The following is a 21,375-nucleotide window of genomic DNA, read 5'->3' as shown; positions in this document are numbered from 1 at the left end:
TACGTAAATCATCTTATGTGTTTATAACATTGATTGGCATCGGGATGATTAGTTTTTAACAGTGAATACGAAATTTATACTTGATTAAAGGGTTAATATGCAGTAGATTGAATTCAATTCTGATGAAATTGTCTTGAATTCAGTTTGAATATGCCGCCTCCTTCACTTCGAGTATTGCTAGCGAATTGGCGTTCAAGTGAAAATTGGAAAATGAATTCAGCTTTTTTTAATTTCACGTTTTAATTCAGGCAAATACAATATAAGATAGAAGTTATTCTAGTACTTTCCGTAAATTGTTCGAAACAAAATAATTTTAAATGGTGTTATTTGGCGGTTGTTTAAAATGTGTTTTCACACCACTGATTACAAAGTTGCTGTGCAATAAATGCAAATTTAGATTGTGAAATAACAGCGCTAGCTTGCCATATTAAAATTGTTGATTTCAGTTCAAGCCAGCATAACCTGGAACTGTGTCTATGGTACGCTGTTAAATTGTGCATTTTGTTTTCAGAACGCTCCGGTTACACGCTTTAATACAAGTTAAAAATTTATGATTTTTTGGTTTAATTAATAAATACTTACGGGCGGGCGCATACCGAGTCACATCAGCGAGTAAAATCCGTGAAACTGATTTGTAAAAATTATTACAAGTGTCGGTGGTACAGCAACGGTGGCAGCAGCAATGTGAAAATGTTAAATATGGATTACAGTTGCGATGGAAAAGCTAGCGAAATGTGAAAATATGTGTGGTGCGTACGCAAATGTTGTTACTGTGCTACACGACCAACGTCGAAATTGAAATGCTAAAGATGACGATGTGAATGGCTGTTAGAGTGCTTTACGACTGTAGAGACACACGCACACACAACAAGCAAGTGGCAGATGTGTTTTATTAGGAAATTTTAGTTCATTAATTCACTTTTATGGCGATCATTAAATATTGTTAAGCTTTCGTTTTTTTCTCTAGCTGTTCGCGAGCTCGATAAAATATACTAAACGGTGGAGGGACCAACCAACGACAATGTCGAACAAAATCTGAAGGGCACACTGCTAATATTCAAGCATTTACTACATTTCAAAGACGTACCGATAAGATTCAAGCTTAGCCAAGGCCGTGCCATCTTGTGCATTGATGAAACGGTGAAACTGAAGCGTATATACATTGCGGCAGGGAACATAGATTGGTCGAATGAAATTTAAAAAAATTGCAATGAATTTTAGTTGAAAATCGTATCCGTAAAATGAATGGATTTCTCTATCTTTAAACTGGTTTCGCTTGTCGATGATAGCCAAAGCGATTGCCACTTTTGGATAGTTTAAAATTTTTCGATAATGGTTTTGTAGACGCAAGCGTTGCACAGGAACCATGTTCAGTGTATCGAGCTCGTAATTCATCCCCATAAGCGTCATAGTCATCATCGCCATCATCATCGTGTAAGATATACTTTTGTGGCCGATAATAGCTGCGTGTTGTACGTTTTGTCGTTGATTTTGGCATTTCGACACGCTTAAACCCGTTTGATGTACTGCCCGAATTGTTTGCATGAAAATGCTTGAATGGCCTATGCCTTTCGACGCTTTTCATGCTTTTAATGAATGATTGACTAACGGTAGTGCCGCGCAATAGCATTTGATCATCGACAATGCTATTTTGATACATAAAATTTTCGGTGGCATCACACAAATTACTACTGCGGCTATAATTAGCGTTATTTTTGTTGGTGTTGTTGCAATTGTTGTTAATTTGGTTAGTGCGATTTTGAAAACGATTACCTAAGCTATCGGTTGGTAGGGAAAATATGTCAGCTGGCGGCGGTTCGTATATCTGTTCTGCATTGTAATTATTGTTTGGGTCATTTTTTGGATGCCTTCGATGTGTATGTTGCTGGGAAAATCTTTTTGACCGCGCTGGCTGGTCGAAATTTTCTCTGAAATCGATATTTGCATAATTAGTTTTGAACAATGCACTATTTAAATTGGCTGGAATAGCTGTGGACGCGTTAAATACTTTGTAGTCGATTATGTTCGGTTGTGAGCCAAATAATTTTCGACGATAATCGTTAGCACTGATTGAATCCTTTGGTTTGTTGCCATATTGCATTGTTGTGGCGGCGGTGTTGCTATCGTCGAAAGTCCTGCCTCTCGAAATAACATTTCGCTTTCCATCGCTGCTGCTGCCTGGTCGCGTTTTCTGTACATTTTCATTCATTCGATAAATTTGTGAAGCTGGCATAAATTGTTCGGATATTTCGTTGCCATCAACCACTGAACTTTCTATAGCCATGGATTGTGCACGCGGTAACGTGTGTTTATTGTAATGTAATGTTGTTTTTTCAAAGTAAGATTTATTTTGCATATTTCTGACTTGACCAGTTGGACCGTTGCCGGTTTGTTCGGCATCAATTTCTTGCGACGATAACGGTAAAAGCAGAGGTAAATTGTCGGCTACAAGGGGCGGAGGCGGCGGTGTTGGAATATCGATGTAACGATGCACTCGGTCTTTTATTGTCTGTTGACTGGGATTTTGTGCCATCAAATGCATACTGCCATCGGATTTGCGGTAAGCTTGTTGCCTTCTATCGACACCACTACCGCTGCTTTTACCATCATCATTTGCTGCGTTATCGACAGTGTTTGAAATTGTATGCAATTCGTATGGTTGTTCAACGATTCCTCCTGTTGGTGATGCGTCTCGACTTCGTGACATCATTTCAAAATCATGCACAACACGGCCAACGTGCGTTGTTACATCGGGAATGCCCAACGAACCAGAAAATAGATCACGTTGATGCTTACTTCCATTCAATATCATGCTGTTCCGCAGGTCATTTTGTTGTGTTGCTGTCGACTGCACGCATATAAAAGCGATTTACACAATTTATATGCATACATTTCAAATAGATAACAATAATAAATTACAAGTTTTAATAACATTCGCTCTTTCGTTCAAATCGTTAGTTAAAAAATAAAATTATAAATAGTCAAAAAAAAAAAAATATATTGAGTGAGTGGGGACTTTTTTGTTTACCGAAAGTCTAGTTGGAACACGCACAATTTATAAATATAGTTTCGTAGGGAAATAAATGGATTTTGTTTTGATTTTGTTTTTCTGGCATTCTTTTTTTTTTGCTCAAAAAAGACTATTCTGTATCATGATTTAGTTCTTTTTCTTCTTCTCATTTTTATCAGCATTTTCAAAATATGGAAATCTCTCTTAATTTTGGTTCATTCGCTTAAATGTAATATTCAAATCTTGATTGATGGACAAAAAATGCTTTTAGAATGAAACGTCTAGAATTTACAATTTCAAACGCAGCAATTTGAAGATAAATATCGGATCAGATAGTTAGCATTTTCATAAAATCGAGCTCATTCAAAATAAAATCTTCAAATGAAAGTTTGTATATTGTAAAAAAAAATTGTTTGCAGTTTCCCATACATATCCGACGATGTGCACAAACGTTGATGAACTCTTCAACATCAAGTTGAAACATCTGCAAGTTTGTTTTAACTGAGATAATGCCAAAACTTTGATGAATGAACTAAAAACTCGATTGTAAATTCAAACGAACACTCGCCACTTCTTCATGGCTATCGTTTTGCTGTACACTTGTTATATGCATACATACTACTGAATGTGCCTCAAGCACAATCTTAAACGGACACGAAATTTTTAAAATTCTCAAACAACATTGCAAAAGTCGATTTTGATTATCTGTTCATTAAGCCATCAATATAAAGACGTTTTTAACTGGCAACAGATGATGGATGATGAACAAGAATAGCAAAATTCAGTTCGTAATTGAGGTAAAGCGATTCATAAAACTTTTCACTCAACTTGTTCGATCAACTTTGTAGTTTGATATTTTTCAATTATTCGAATTTACTGTTACTTTATGAAAATACTTTTCGGAAAAAAAAATTCGAGTAGCTCGCGCTACAGGGAAATGCATAGAAAACTTTGTGTTCATGTTTAATGCCGGAATGGAGCAGAAATGCTTACGAAATCCATTAAAACATATTAAACGAAACGTTTTCACAATTTTATTCTTTTTCCATCGATACAGATTCAATTACGTTTTTCGAAACGGCGATAGAACCAAAATTGTTCAACAGAAAGAATTCCTTTGTTTCAATATATGGTACAACAAGAAAAAAAAAATTCAATTTATATATTTCAAAAATAAATGTATAGAATTCCGTTTCGTGTATTTACAAAAATGAATGAATAGAGTAGAAAAAAGAAAAATAAACATAAACTTTGAACGCAATTAAAGTAAGCGAAAATAAAAGCTGAATCGATGCTTGTACGCGTAATGAAAAGAATATTTTCCCAATCTCATGGACATTCATGATATTATTAAGACAGAGACAGAGAGAGAAGAAGAGAGAAAGGGCACGAGAAAGATAGTAAACGAAAAAAAAATAGAAAGGAAAATGCTTGATCAATGTAATTTTTACAGCGAAAACAAAAATGAGAAACGTAACAAACTAACAAACTAAAAATGGTTAAAATAACGAGAATATACAAGTTCAAAAGCGAACTTTACAAAAGCGAAGAAGAAAAACAAAACCAACAAACGGATGTTTCAAACACAAAAAAATAGCATTGAAAAGAAAGAAATGTTTAAATGTGGTTAGTGATGAAAAAGTAGAGGGAAAATATGAATGTGAAAATAGTTTTATCATGGTGTTATAATACAAAATGTAACATTGTGGGTGTGAAATGTGGAGAGGTTTCGTGTGTAGATGAGTGCAGGTTTGTGGTTTTTTTATTTGTTGGTGTGGCGCTTTTTTTTGCTTCTTTTTACAGTAATTTTTTATGAATATGAATGATGTTGTGTCTGTGTAATTTTGTGTACTTGTGTATATTTGAGTAAATTATCAACATAAAAATTCAAATGGAACATAAATACGATAGCAGTTTTTGTTAAATACAGCGTTTCTTTATACAGTTAATCTTATATATATATAATATACGTTTGCTTTCCTTTTGATTATAAATACACATTTTGGGTTCACACATTTTCGTCGCGTTGCTAGTTTGAAGAGATGGAGCAAGAGCTATGTTAGAACAATTTGGATTCGAAAGTGGATTATTATTTTCAATGCTCAATAACAATAATAATAAAAAAAGAGTGTTTCATAGCTCGTGTTCCTTCTTTCGATCGCAATTAACACATAAATCGTAACGTTCAACCATTATACAAAATACGAGGATAATCTATTGTTTTTTGGTGTATGCATGTGTACATGTGTGGTCTTTTTGTGTGTATATGTGTGTGCAGATTTTCACAACCGAAGCATTTGATTAGTTTGTCCTGCCTTACTGTGTTGAACAATAAATGTCGACTATGCGAAATAATAGTTTTGGTTTGGCGCTTGGTTTTTACTAAAAAAAAATACGAATTGATGTCCGATTTTACGAATGAGTTTCGAAAGTTTTGCGAAACGGTCGAAAACCACAAAAATCTTTTCAATAAATAAATTAGCTGTGTCTATCTTTTTTGGCCGTTGGAATGCGGAGTGGTGGCGGTGGCGGTGACGGGGGTGATGACAAGTGCAAACCGTGTGATGTGTATTGTGCAGCAGTCTGTTTGTGTGTGTGATTGTGATGGTGTGTGGATTTTTTTGTGTGTTGATGTTTTTTTGCATAAATTGGACCGGAGCCCGTGTGCTGTGATCGAAGACCCTGTGCCGAATAGTGTTTGCGATGTTGTTTCTTTTCTTTTTGTTCGGCCGGCGATTTATATGGATTGTGTTGCGATTGTGACGATTTTGGCCGATGCATTACATAGTCTGCGGTCGCATAATCGTTAACAGTGGATTTTTTTCGACAATTGGATGAGGCCGCCGCCACCTCTTTTGATAAATATTCGCAAACATTCAAGGTCGAACTACTGTCCGAGCTACTATTGGTGCTGACGAGACTCAGAACGTCAATCGATGTGCTTGGCTGATTCAAACGCATCGAATAATCGTTCGAATCGATCTCTTGACGATGATTGTACATCTTGTAAGCGCCACTTTTATTTGAATCGGCGGTCGACAGTTTGGCATAGTTTTTATTGGTATTTTTTAGTTTTGCTTCGGCTGCACTAATCGCTTTCGGTTTGATTATATCGTTTGTTATTTGATTTGCAATCAATTTGCTTGTGATTTTTGCATTATTACTATTACTACTATTTGAATTACAATTGATATTGTTCGATAGCGATGCTGACGATGAGAATTTTTTCATCGACACATATTGGTTATTCGCAGTGCTTTGATCAATGCTGGCAGTGATGGTTAGATTACTATTACTATGACTAATTTGATTGGAGTGATTTGACAGGTGGTGGTGGTAAATAGGTTCACGTTTCTGCTACACTACGTGGTTAACATGGGTCCCAAATGAAGTAAGAACTGGCATTGCCTACGTAAGAGAGATAGAGAGAGACATACATTTATGTAGATTCAAATGGTCTTTTGGAATGCGGACAATATTGAAATTGATTGAATTGAGAGTGTTTATTGTCTTTTTTTTTATATTTTGTTTCTAATTGATTTTGAATCACAGCTGTAAAAACGACGCCATTCCTATTTCAATCAATCAATCAATCGCTTTTTGCCCGTTTCAATGAGAATCAACGAATTGAATCGACTTTTATGCTCTCAGATGACTTTTTCAATTGTTAAGATATATAAAATTCAATCCATTTGTTGGATGGCGTATCAAACTTCTTCGTTAAGTTTTTTATGCACGACATCCAAACTTATGACAGTGCACCGACATTTTCGCTTCAAATAGAACGATATAAAGTGAAGTGGTAGTCTGGAAAAATTGTTAAATTTTGTGGACTTAAATTTTAATTATTGGGTTTTTAAAGGAAATAGTCGTTTCAATCGTAAAGTAAACTACTTGAAATTCCCACTTCCCTGAAACGAATCCTCAATTTAAGTTATTTTATCAGCGGACGCTTAATTTGATGGAGCATTTTCGATTCCATTAAATCGAAAAATTGAAATTAATTCGAATGTTCAAAAGCATAAAATCAATCAAACTAATAAAAGACTGTTTTGTTTTATTGTCGATTGCAGAAAAAGAGTATGAAAAAGAATTCGAATTTAAAATGGTCTGTGGGTGCCGACGTAAATGTATTTCATCGCAATTCAATAAATAAATATAATTCTCAGTTCAAAGGGATTTCGAGTGGCGATCAATTCTATGTGATTTCCGATTTTAATTAATTTTATGTGTTGTTTTCGTTTTTCATTACTACGGGCAATTCATTTTTATCAAAAGCAATTCAAGTACTAACGAACTTTGGCAGCCAGCGCCACATGATGATGACGATCGTGGGGGTGGGGGAAGGCGAGGAGTATTTAACGCCGCTTTTCATGAGCATAATGAAACTGGGTGCTGGGTGAATGACGAATTGTTTTCAGATTTAATTAAATCCTACGTCACCATAATTGACGAATGACACATTGTTTGCAAATGCTTGAATCGCAAGAGAAAAGAATTATTTTCATCATGGACACACGATGTGTTTGCCTTTTTTTTTCAATTCGACACAAATTCTTTTGATTTCGAATTTGATTTACTTTTCTGTCATCCGGTTCGGAGTCCGACACAAATGTAAACTTACTTGATCGAATTTATTTAAATCGCCATGCTTCACTCACATTTCGGACGCGCGCTCTCATCTGTGCAGTGAATAAATCATCAAACCCCTTTTTCCTGATGATTCGACGCGAAATCTGCCTGATATGCAAAAAATAATGAATTCGTGCTGAAAAACCTCCGTCATTTCCTTTTTACATAAATTCAAAATGAATAGAAATGAAAGTGGAGCGCAGAGAGAGAGAGCGCGTGCGATATCTATGAAAAGAGAATGGAGTTACGAGTGAAACTGTGAGCGATAGCGCGGTATCGTCGTTTATTTTAGTTATATTATTTTTCATCAATTGAGGCCGCCGTCATATTGACCGCTGTTGCAGCAAACACAGGCGACAACGGCCAACTGGTTTGAAATCTAAAAAGATTGTCTGTAATGAAGATTGCAGAATTTTCGGAAAAACATTTTGCTTCTTCATCGAATTGCGAATATTTTTATTCATCATCTCCAAATGCGTCATTATTATTTTAGTTCAACAATAAAATTGCAATGAATTGCACATTGCTCGAGGATCAGCACAAAAAACGTTAATCCATGTGGAAAATTATAAACAAATTGCACAAAAGTTGAATAAAACATAATGAAAATTTAATTGTTTTTTTTTGCTCTCTTTTTAACCGAATTGAATGAAGATATTGCCGACAGATTCGTTTCGTTTGCATTTTATGTTCGTCAGTTGCAGTTTTAAATTAATGTAATTGTACTGAGCAAGGGTATAGCATATGCTCTAAAATCGGTGTGCTGAAATGACGAAAAACTATTTCCATGGTAGAAAATGGGTGGGATTTTTGCAAAAAAAAAAACAGAGAATATGGTCAGTTGATTCAAATTCAGATAATATTCGTTGTGAAAAGTTCGTTTCATTTATATTTACAGCAAACCGCATGCTGAAGTTTAATTTTGTGATAAAAAAGAGCTTCATATAAATTGGTCTTTTTTTTAATTTTAATTCATGTATGCATTCGAAAAGTTAATGCAAGAGCAAATTACAGGCGGCTTCACCACTTTGAAATTCAAGTTTGAATGAGGGCCACAATTGCGCCATGACTAAATAAACATTTGTGCTGTCGATAGTGTTGCTGGTTTCGACGTTGATGAATTTTCATGAATTATTTGATATTTATCCAGCCGTAAATTTCCGTACAAATAGTGCTCACCGTTCAGCCTATTGGAAAAAGGGTGTTGTTGAGCATTGGCATGAAATGAATGTGTGCAACCATTATTCTGCACCTTGATTTGATGGAATATGTTTGATAACGATTTTTGTTTTCGTTTTCTTCTCGCACTGCCACTGGATTTATTAACTGCTTGAATTAAAATCACTTGAGCAAGTGAAACGATATTGATATTCATCGAACCGAGTTACTTTCGAAAGCGAAATCCTATTTCATTGCATGTAAAAAATGCTCTCAATCATGAATCGAAGAAAAAGAAATTCCGATACTAGTGAATGTGCACAGCGGAATTGCATACCATACAGCATATGGCATATCGTAAGTCGTAAGCATATATATGTATATCGATGCGAATAAGAATCGAATGCATATCATTTCAAAATGTATATCCTTTTTATGTGGCTGTGTACACAGCAATGTGCCATGTATGAGTTTCGAAAATCAACGTCAAGTCACTTAAACATTTCACTGTGAATGAATCGTCTTCATGCTGTCCGCAGTTCGATGCATTCGAATGCTAAGTCATTGAAACGATTGAAAATTCAATAATAAATGTATTTATGTGTATATGTGTCTATCGGATTGCTTCGCATGAATACATATCTCGGCATGCACATCAAATAATATTTACGTGAAATGCAATTTCACATTGGAATGTATTCGTTCTGGCCATCTCATCCGAAAGTTCTATCTTCTACTGAATGTGGCATACTATTTTTATCCCAAGTATTTTATGAGTTAACGAGTATTCTAACCAGAGAAAAAAAATTGAACAAGCCAACGAACTTAGTTTCAGTGTGTCTCTGTGTATTTATTTGTTGCAAATGGCAACAATATTTCCCATTTGAAGGAGTCACTTAAAGCGATTGTATACTGAACATGGCGACACTCGGCATCATCTCAATGGAAATGTTTGTGCGATGGTCGTAGCGATGAAGCGAACAAATCGAACGCGTTCGTTTGAACGTTCGCCCATGCATTACGTTTGCAAAAATATCGTCAGTATTTATCTCTTGGGCATATGAAGCAAATAGAGAAAATGCAATGAAATTGTATCCCATTTTATGTGCAAACGATGCTCAGCAATTCTGTTTTGTGCATTCATTCGCAATATTGTGATATGGCAGGGAGAAAAATAGAGAATGAAAAAAAAAAAACAAACAAAAATCGAATTCGAAAATCGAATGATTGAACATGGACAAGAAGAAAAAACGCTCCCGGAACGATGTAATTAGTTCGAAAGACAGACAATGATGAAAATCGAATGCCATGCACCATTGAGCATTATTTCATTTGTATAGGGCATTTTTTTCCTCTTTCTCTCTGTGTGTTATTCCTGCCTAGCACTTATTTACCCTTTAGGTTTGCCTCTGATTCAAAAAGAGAGAGAGAGGGAGAAAGAAAAAAAGAAAAAAGAGAGAGAGATATGAGTGAAACACAAACAAATTTGACTGTTGATAGCTGTTTTTTTCTCGTTTATTGCTATCCCGTTATTGGTATCATCAGAATTGTATTTGGTCTGGGGAAAATGCTTGAATCAACACAATAAACGAATTTCCCAATACAATTTAAACAAGGTCGACGCATCGATTTTCAAATCTCTGTGCCCAATTAATCCATTAAAATGCGTTTGTTACAATTGTTTTGATCAAATATAGATGCATTGATTTTGCGAGCATCGCATCATATTCGTTCCAATTGAAATATTCCGAAATGAAAAACGCTCAATATGAATGCTGTGCGCTGCTGTTTTGTGTGTAGCCCATTAAAATTCATTATGTGCGAATGTGGTGGCAATAATAATAATTTTGCTTTGTTTTTAATTGTGCGCTCGTTGTTTTTTTCTTCCTTTCCCTCTGTGTACATTTTGCTTCGTCGTTATTCCGTGCTATTTGGATTATAGCAATACAAAACCCCGAAAAAATGCCACGATTCATATATTTTACTGTTGGTTTTTCGGATCACAAAACGAAAATAATAATCGTTATCACATTAGGGTGTGAAGGGCTGAATTTATGACAGTCAAATGTGTTTATGATATGAAAATCGCAGATGATGCTGACACTGTGTAGGGTGGATTGGGGGCGGGCGATGATGATTGTTTCCAATAAAAATGTCAACAAAAACCGCAATACCATCGAAAAAATTATTCAACTTGACAATTAAACGCGCCAAATAAATTTCATGAATGACAATGTTTGAGCATTTTTAAACGTTTTTTTTATGCCCATTCTAGCAAGCTGTTGTCCCGGACACATAAATTTACAACATTTTGCGGGAAAATTCAAAAGCCTTTGATAAAAAAACAACATTGTGCATGGAAAGGAGGCCACAAAATATGTCCATATAGATATATGGAAAGAATAAAACTTAATTATGTGATCCAATTGTAAGCGGGCGAAGAAGTTGAATAAAAAAAATGAACGAATTTGATCAGTTTATTAAGTTAATGAAAATTTAATTGGAAGGACTTTAATTTAACAACTTTGTCCAGTTTTAATATTTCTTTCCATCACATTCGTTGTTGTTTGTGATTTCGCTGGTGAAAAATTCGAAATATTCAATCGGTCAGTAACATCCATTTGTTTTATTGTATTATTGATAATTCGAAATGGAATTGTTATTGTTTCTACTTTCGAAAGTAGATGCACAGCAAATGGAACAGAAATCAATTTAATTATTGGAAATAAAAATAAATGAAAAGTCGTCGTACTCTGTTATGAGTGATGCATTGAAATGATGGTACATGGAAGGACGAGAAGTGAATAACTTCAATCATTTTAAATGGATTTATCAATTAAAGGCTTAAACATGTTTCAAAATGAGAGAAAATGCAAACGCACATAAAATTATCATAATCGCAACGAATTAAACGTATTTAAATTATATACTCGAACTATTTTGTTTCGCCACTTTGGCACACATTTCGGTTTCACTCTATACTTGGTGGCATTTAACAGTCGTTGTGCGATGGTTCTGAAATTATTTATACAATTTTTGGACAAACGTAACATTTTCAATGTTCTCGTTGTTTTTAACATATGCGCGCACGCGAATGAACCAGCGAAAAAACGGTTCATTGGTCGATGCAATGTTTAAGTATTGGCTGCCACTTTGACTAATTTTAAAACCATAAGTTAAACGCTTCGGTAATTTTCCATTCGATGTTTGAGCAATTTAACGATTAAATGAATTTTACACAATTCGAGATTAAGCGTAAATTACAAAGGGCTGCTCATCAATAATATTAAATCGAAATTTGAATTTCATCAAGAAAAATGTTTAATTTTTCATGTTGTAAACGATGCAAGCGAGCCTTTTCAAATCCAATCCAGCCTTTATAATATGCAGATCCACAAGCACACCAAACACATTCCAATTTTGGATTAATATAATAACAAAGCGCTTTTGTGCGATAAGCTTTTGTTCATGAAAACATGAATATTGGGATGTTCGCCATTAATTTTTCATCAATTTATTCAGTTTTTGGTGATCAATTCAAAGCGGAAACCATAAAAATGCTTCACACGCCACTGGAATTTTATTATAGAGCTTTTATTCATTTGATATGTGGCAACAGAACTAGAGTTGTTTGCTGCCGGTTCAATGGATTTAATCGACTTTTTTTTCGTACGCACAAATACAAATCATAGAATTTGACACGAACACAAAAATTCGCTTGGAATACACTTTGTAATGTATTCGAAAAATCGAATGACTAATTTTAAAGCGCACATAAAATTGAAATGCTCTGGTGGAAATGCTGGGCAAACAGGAAGGGACAGATGCATCACTAGCATAACAGATAGATGGACAGAGAAAATAAAAATGCGCTGCTGAATAATAATGAATGGGTGTAATCTCGTATTTCATAACGGTCATAAATTTTCACGGCTCAATTTTTCTGCATTGCATTGGTCAATTCGAATTTTATCGACAGAACAGAAAAATGAACAGAAAAATTCAACTCAAAGTTTATGCATATATATGTGCACTTTGGATCAAACAAAATAAAAAGTGTTGATCAAACATTTTGATAACTCTGAAAGAACACCCAATATTTACATGCATTTTCGAAATAAAAAAACAGACTCGGTTTATTTTTGCAAATGAATATTCGACTGGATCAGTACGAAACCAAAATAGAAATGTGTCTGAGTGTTGATTCTTTTTCAATCAGCTGGTCGAATGATAAGCAATTCATTTGTTAGGATGAGTATATTTAAGTGAAAATACGATTCAGTTGTAATCTCATCAGCTTTTGTGTTGTCACTTTTAGCACAAGCGATATTCGATTCAATTCGTTATAATCCACAGAGAAAGTGGCAACGCTGACTCCCAAAACAATAAGAAAGACTTCTTCACTACATAACGAAACATTTCGACGGAAAAGGATTTAAGCGATCAACTCGATTGACGTGGCTTTATGTTGGGAATGATTCGATGTAAGTTTGTGTCTCTCTTTGCCTTCACCTATTTTTATCTGATTTTTTTTTTGTGTAATGGCTTCCTTTGAGTTTTAGCACTTAACAGTAATTGTACACTATGCATAAGTGTCGTAATAAAAAAAATTATTATTTATGAACAATTTCACATCGATTGGCCTATTTGTGCAGAATGCATATAAGTGCAATATGTGATAAAAGTGTGATGGAAAAGTGCTCTGGTCAATAAATTTAGGTGCAAAATAAATCGTAAAAATATGAATATAAAATGGTAATATATATGTGTATACATGAGAATTTAAAAAAAAATCCAACATATTATGCGAGCATATTATTTCGTGTCCTAAATTCTATATGTAACATGATTTTTTAATGCCTTTAGGGTAAACAATCTGATGGTTTTTTATAGCAAATTATTTCGATGAACTTAATATAAATTTCTTGTAATTGTCTTGACTTTATTGTTTTGTTCAAATTGTTTGGAACAATTTTATTCGTCTCAATTCCACGAAATTTCTTTTTTTTTGTAAAATCTAGTTGATTGAAGTGTAAATATTTTAATTGGAAACATTTGTCAAATTATCCTTATTTGTTTTAACGTCTAGCAAAAAAACCTTTATGACAAAAACGAGAATAAATCTAAATTGCATTGAAATTAATTCTATAAAAGTGGAAATGTTTTGTGTGTTTTAATTGTAAATTCCTAGGCGTTTAACAAAATATATTCCAAACGTTTTATGTGGTGTTTTGCTCTTTTTTTTACGTTCAAGCAGTTTTATTCAAAATCATGAGATACATTGTGCAGATTGCATGAATATGCCATGTCAATAGATTTGTTGGTACAATTCGAGAAAAGAGTGCGAAATTGGTTAGATTAAATGTGTACTTACGAGAAATGTGTACAAAGTGGATAAAAAAAGAAAAAATACGAAAGATAAACATATTTCAAACTGAAAAATTGTAATCATTAAATGCATTTCACGTAGTATGACGTCAAAATGCTATCTAAAGATGTGTAAATTTGCTTTAAACATGTATGGAAATTGCATTCAGTGATTAATCTTCTGCACTCAATGTTAAATCTGTGCACAGCTTGAAGTGAAGTTTATGCATGCATAATCATTGAAATCTGTGGCATTTTACAAAATCAATTACATTAATTCAAAGCTCAATATGTATATATGGCCCAATTTGAATTGGATAATTTCACGCATCTCTGACTACTGAATAGTGAGATAATTGAGATTTTGATGTTTGCACAAGCATAAACTTCCATTTGTATTGCATCGCTGTTTCAAAGCGCTCTTTTTTGTGTATTGGTTAAAATGATCCATTTGTCTATTGCGATGCCTAACAGAAAAAAACAGCAAATCAAGTGCGAATAGCGATAACAAGAATTTGTGCGCATTATGTATATTTTGTGCGTATGCAACATAAAAAAAACCAACGTATTAAAACAAAGTAGCATGTTTAGACATAAAATAAATAACGTAAACGAAGAGAGAGAGACAGAAAAAATATGTTAACTTAATGAATGAATTCCTTTTGTTACATTTGTGCTTTAAAATATTTTTGTAATTAAACATTTTTTTACGTGCTTATCACTTTAAATGATATTACATTCGGTATATTTCTGCATACTTTTCGGCAGTTTTTTTTTTTTGAAAAACAAAATTACTCGAGCGAACGATAAAAATGTTACAAAAAAAGTATATGTCGGGTGTTTGTGTGTGAATGTGGTGTGTATGAATGTAGTGATATGATGTCTATTTGCGATTGAAAATTACGAATTCGAGAAAATGAACAAAAAGTCGGCCGATGCGTTTTTCATTATTTGAATGTTTCAATGAAAAAAAAAATGTATATATTCGCCAATGCAATTCAGCTATTGCCTTGAAACTTGTTGACTTTTTGGCGTTTTCGCTGCTTTTGATACCAATTACATTTATGAAAAATATCCACATCAAATTAACAGTAGAACGTGTAAATCGATACAATACAAAAAAAATTGTATATATATTTAAAATGAGCAGGAAAAAAAACAAACTCATTGCTTTTGATGATGCACTCGGAAAAATATATAGCATATATTGTAATATTCATTAAAAGCTATCGCTGAAAAAACAAATTATTTTAAACGATCATTAAAATAAATCAAACAAAAGAGAGGTATTGACGCACAGGCGAACCAAAATTAAAGCAAATGAATTGTGTTTCAACGCCAAAATATTAATGTCGATGCAATTGTGTTTTATTAATTATTTTTGCAAATTATCGATGAAATAAATATTGCCATACTGAGAGAGTGAGAGAGCAACTGATTTAATATGAATTTATAATGGAAAAAACTATAATGCTATGAATTATGTGCAACTAATCTCGAGTATTTGAACGTGGTTTCAATACTAAAATTTATTTTTGTGTGTCGGATGAGTAAAAAACACTGAAAAATCTTAAATCTTAAAATGTGAAACAGGCTTTAAAGTGGTGCGACTACTGGTGGTGTGAATTATTAAGCTTTCGAGTAATTGTTTGTGTGAAAGTCTATGAAAGTGTGAATAAAAATGTAATTATCGACATAATCATCGTGAATAAAATGAATTGAGAGAGATATATAGAGAGAGATAAAGTTTAAAAAAGAATAACAATGAATCAACAAAAATCCATTCACTTCAACTACGGGTTTTGTACGTCCATATGGTATTGTGATATCCTTTTTATACGGTTTGTGTGCGCTATCACTTTTCGATGAACACAGGGATTAAAAATATTACATTTTCTTGTTATCAACTTATTACCCTTTTAAACTAGAAAAAAATGTCATTCACCATGAGAAAAGAGAAAACGAAAGAGAATTAGTTTTTTTTCTGTGTTGGGTTAATAATAATAATGAGAAATTCAAATTAAAATGGAACAACTAAAAAAATGTGCAGCAAGATAATGGTGCAGTCAACAACACACACACAAAATATGTTTCTGCTTCCCAAAAGTCATCTATTTTTCTGATGTATCTCATTTTGAATACTTGTTGGCGTCATTTTTCATGTGCATTCATTTTTTTCCCGTTTGAAATCGTTATGTTATAAAATTAAACTCATATACTGGTAGCTTGTTGGGGGTTTGTGATGTCACTCGATGAAATGTATTATTTATGTGGTCGCAACGATGATATTTATATATATATATTTTTGTATAATACTTGTTATTTAAATGATATCATCGAGGGTTCGGTTTTTTTTCTTTCTAGTCCCTGGGTAACTGTTCTGTGTATATTGTAAGCCAAATGGGAATATCGAATGATCGATTCAACTATTTATGTTTTACCATAGCAAATATTGTCAGTCTGATTTTACTGATATGAATCGAATAAATGTGGATATGACGAGAATAACTACCAAAATTAAGGATTAAAATCTTTCCAAATCGCTTTGTAATTTTGATAGGAAATCGATTGACGTCAAATTGTGTTATGAACTTCAGGTAAAAATGAATTACTCGACACATTGTATTTGATTCTGATTCTAAATATACTATGATTGAATGGGATGTTTAGAGTTGATAGATATCAGTGAATTACAGTTGAATTATTGTGCATATGTTTTGTGGCATTTGAAACGATAAGCATTAAAATCAATGCGAAATTATCAATATGTCCTATATTATTTTGAATATTGTTCGGCATGAGGAAAAAACACTCGATTTGAATGGATGATTGGAAAATTGCTCTCGCTCTCCATTTCCAATCATAAATTTAAAGTGCAATCATAATCCATAATAAAATTGGCAAAAGTGAAAATAAATTTTATTCGCATGATTGTGAAAACGATAGCAAAAACTGCATTTGTGGCTTAATTATAACGCACAACATTCAAAGATAAAACAATTAAAAGCTTTTTTAAGCTGCACATGAATATATAACTAGTTAAACATCGACTATTAAATTGACTGTTGAAACTGAAATTCAACTAGATTTTATTAGATTTCACTCTCGCAACGAAATCACCATATAAATTACGTTTCAAAAATTAAACCGAATTTGGAATGGACAATTTCTAACACATAGCTCTTTATCGAACAGTCAGATTATAATGCGAACCGAAAATAGATAAAAGCATATAAAAGCTGCTGTTTTCTACGATTAGTGAGAAAATGGAATAAATGTTGAAATACGGACGATATCTTTCTGTAGAAATACGGATATTATCATTTATTTATGTTCCCAAAGCTAAACTAACCACGAAGGTAAGTAAAACAATTATTACTTCCCAAAACATTGATTTTGAGGTAAACAGCTATTTTACATCTCCAGGTTAGATTAGCACTAAAGACATAAATTGGAAGTAAAATACTCCTCAAGTGTATAAATATAAACAGTTGTGTTCTTTCATATCATTAAACCGTATCACTGCGTGAAGATGCCGCTTATTTTTAGCAACAAAATTCCATATGTCAACATAGTCCTATCGCATAATTGAATCAATAAACAAAAGAAAAATGAACTTACCATTCAATTAAGAAAACAAGAAACTTATTTTTTCGCTTAAAATAATAAACAAATAAAAGAGTAAAACGCAAATGGAATAATAAAATACGCCAAAACAAAGATGAAATACGCGCTCTTTTTTTTAATAAAACAAAACCATATAAATCAGTGCAACACATAAAAAATCTATGAATCTAAAGAAAAATTAAAAGAAAAACAAAAACACGCACACAAAACACAGACCATGGCACAAGTTCTGGTAAATGATTCAAAACTGATAAAAATGATATTGGTGAAATTATACACGTGCGATACGTTACGATAATAGAAAAAAGCCAAACTGGTGGATCAAATTATGTGTAAAAAAAGTTATCGCTATGCGTCAAACAAAACACCAAACGACGATCAAATCATGAAATATTGAATGTGTCTAGCAATCGATTAAAAATGTATCTATTTTGAATATGAATTGAACTATATAATTGGTTGTTGTTTTAAAATGTTCCGTTTTTAAAATTGATATCTATTTTTTGGATAAAAAAGTCCTAGTAGTCACTATGTCGTTGAACATTTCAAGTTTAAATGATTTTTCCAAATTTCGATGCAATGTTCTCACTCCATGTCATGGAGTCGTTAAAATTCAAAATGAAATCTATTTATTAGATAAAAGTGAATGAAATACACATATAGATTGACGCTCAAAATGCAATTTGTTGTACGATGCAAACGAAGGAAGGAATGTACGGTGCGAAAACACTGAACATACACACATACGCATATACTTAACAAAAAAATAATCTCAAAACAAACAATGACCAAAAAAGATTAAATGCATGTGGTTTCAAACTATTATAAATTATTGTAATTAATTTGCCGTAATCGGTTTGTGTTGTGTAATTTTGGTTCATTTTTATGCACTATCTGTGGTCAAGAACCGATGTTGCAACAATTTATACGAAATTTTTCCCAAAAAGCATTTCCTTTTCGTTGCATGCGAAATATTATCATTTTATTCCGCACAGCTGCAGTCGTGTTCCATTTCAATTTGCACAATCAAAGTGAAAACCGCTTTTTCACAATTTTCGGCAGAATTAGAAAGCAAAAAAGGAAAAAAAAGGGTCAAGTCGAACAACTCTTTCGAATGTGATTCTACTTTGTAAAGAGTATCGCTTGAATTTTTGCAGAGACTGTTCCTCAGACCAACATATGTGGGGAGGAGTGCTCCGAAGAACCGGAGGAACAAAGCTCCTCCTTTTTAAGAGCTAAATATTGAACGTTAAACATAAAATTAATATATTTCAACTTTCAATAATCACTGTGAAGGATCTCGGCTCCTCCGACTCTTCCTCGCATATATTAATCTGAAAAACAGTCTCTGAATTTGTGAAGCCTCGAAAAAAGTGCTCACACCACTTGGTGCCAAATGAAAAAAAAGGAAATATCGCGGTTACATATAATAATTGCAAGCGGAAATGTTGTATATGGGGAAACATGTATGTGTGAGCCGAATTGGGAGAATCGGCGTATAAATACACACGTTCCTAGAAGGAGGTTGTGCAATTAAATTGGATGTGTGCAGTGAATACTTCAGTCGGAAAAAAGTTCTTTTTTGGGGTTATATTACGATTTCTTTGTCGAAAAGAAATGAGAGAAAAATGTAATAATTTCGTGTGATTGTTTTTCTTTCTCTCGTTCCGTCGTTCGTTGCAATTTGTGTCTGTTTCGTGTTTTGCTTTTTTTTTCCTCCGTAGAAAGTGGTCATAATGAAATTTCCCTACTAAACATGTGTGAGTTGTGTGTGTGTGTGTGCGATGCACGCTCATGAAATTTTTTCTTATTGGTTTATGCTCGGCGTAGGGCTGACAAAATGCAAAGAAAAATAAAAACAGCTCTGCTATGCGTTTGTGTAGGCAATGATTATACTGTTGTTTACAGTCATGCATACAGCAATGCCGATTTTTTTGTTTTTCCCCGCTTAAAATATTTTTTTTGGCGCCTTTGTCCTTTATGTTCGCCTACACTGATTTCATATTTTGCTCTTTGGCTTTTATTTATCGCAGATTTAAATCATTCATACTTCACAGAAATGATATGCAACGGTCGATGATTTTGTTGTTTGATATATCTAGCAAAAGAGCGGCATTTCTTTGTTTATTCGCGTGTCCTGTATATTTCATTTTGCCGTTCGCCTTTGAATTCTCATTTCAATACGTAACAAAAAGTGTATTTTTTTTATTGAATTAATTTTTGTTGTCGTTGAGTTTTTTTTTTCATGAAATAACACATTAAGCGAATCTAACAAGTGAAATTGAAATTACAAAATAAAATTATACAATCGTCTATGAGTTATTTTCTTACATTCTAAGTGGGAAAGAACGGTTGAGATGAATTCTTCTTTAAAATTTATACATTTTGGTTTTGTTCGTCACATAACTTCTATTAAATTCATTTAACAATTGTAATTTGTATTGTCTTCTGTACTTGAATATTAAATTGAGACGCATCAATTACGCCTTTCATTTCGACTAAGCTAAAAAAAAATCTATCATTATGATCTGATGAAAGTGACATAGTCTCTTGACTTAAGAGTCTTGAAACATTTTTCGAATGCCTTGAATAAAATTTTAGAATAAAAACATCCACTTAGATTTTCTTGTCGCTGAAAATAAAATCAATGTCTTGTGATTCGACATGGAAGCTCAAGGTATTCGTAGAATTTTCTTTTTCTTTTGATATATTTCCAAAACAATATATATATATATATAGATATTTTACAAGCAAATTTAAGTAAATTTTAAGTATATTCTGTAATTTGATTTCTTTCTCACATAAAATTACATGTTAATATTTTAAATGTATATATGTTACACATATTTCATCTACTTCTGAATGAATTCTCATTCCTAAATAAATTGTCTCTCACACTGTTTTCGCCTCTTGAAATTATTCTTTAAAATTTGTTCTTTCTGTTTGACTATAAAGATCAAATAGTCATTAACCGTTAAAGTTTTACAGTAATAATTTAAAATAACTAAAAATTCACGATTTTGTGAATTCGTTTCTAATGTAATTATTGTCAGATGTTTGTTTGATTTCGATACATATATATGATTTGCTATGTGGATGGGTTTGCCCTAAAACCTAACGAAATGAATATACTATTTACATGAATACAAATGCCGAAGATTTAATCATTCGAAAATCTATAGTTTAGCATTCGTATTCGAGTACGATGTCGTTTGAATGGTTATTTTTTTGTTTGGTGATAACGACTCGATTTTGGGGATAGTTCGGTTGTTTGCGAATTGTTACTTCATGTGCATAGTACGGATGTGTACTCGTACTGCCACTCGGTAAATTTGATGTCGATTTTGCATAATTCAGATGGGACTCTTGCGAATATGGGTGCGAACTGGATGCGATTGATAGAAATTGCGTTTGATTTTGTATCGAAGCATTCGAAGTGGACGCTCGTTTTGTGCCACTCTTGTTACTGTAGTAATGTTGCAAATAATCTTCATGATACGGCAATTTATTTTCATACTGATACAAACTTTTCTCAAGCAGTTGCAATTTATCGGAATGGGTTGTATTGCGCGCTAAATTGC

General features: G+C 33.0%; 1 protein-coding gene across 2 annotated transcripts in view; it reads right to left on the bottom strand.

Moving 5' to 3' along the window:
* Window positions 1-4,723: 4,723 nt before the first annotated feature.
* Window positions 4,724-21,375, bottom strand: part of LOC116350945 (hemicentin-2) — a 147,479-nt gene continuing 130,827 nt past the window's right edge. For both annotated transcript variants that reach the window (XM_031782954.1, XM_031782955.1), the window contains exon 17: window positions 4,724-6,418. In XM_031782954.1, coding sequence (XP_031638814.1) covers window positions 6,368-6,418 — 51 coding nt within the window. In that variant the 3' untranslated portion in view covers window positions 4,724-6,367. The remainder of the gene's footprint in view (window positions 6,419-21,375) is intronic.

Source organism: Contarinia nasturtii, unplaced genomic scaffold (genome assembly GCF_009176525.2).
Source record: "Contarinia nasturtii isolate CC-2019 unplaced genomic scaffold, AAFC_CNas_1.1 Cnas_scaffold_4311, whole genome shotgun sequence".
Classification (NCBI taxonomy): Eukaryota; Metazoa; Arthropoda; class Insecta; order Diptera; family Cecidomyiidae; genus Contarinia; species Contarinia nasturtii.
This window is presented reverse-complemented; position numbering and strand designations above follow the sequence as displayed.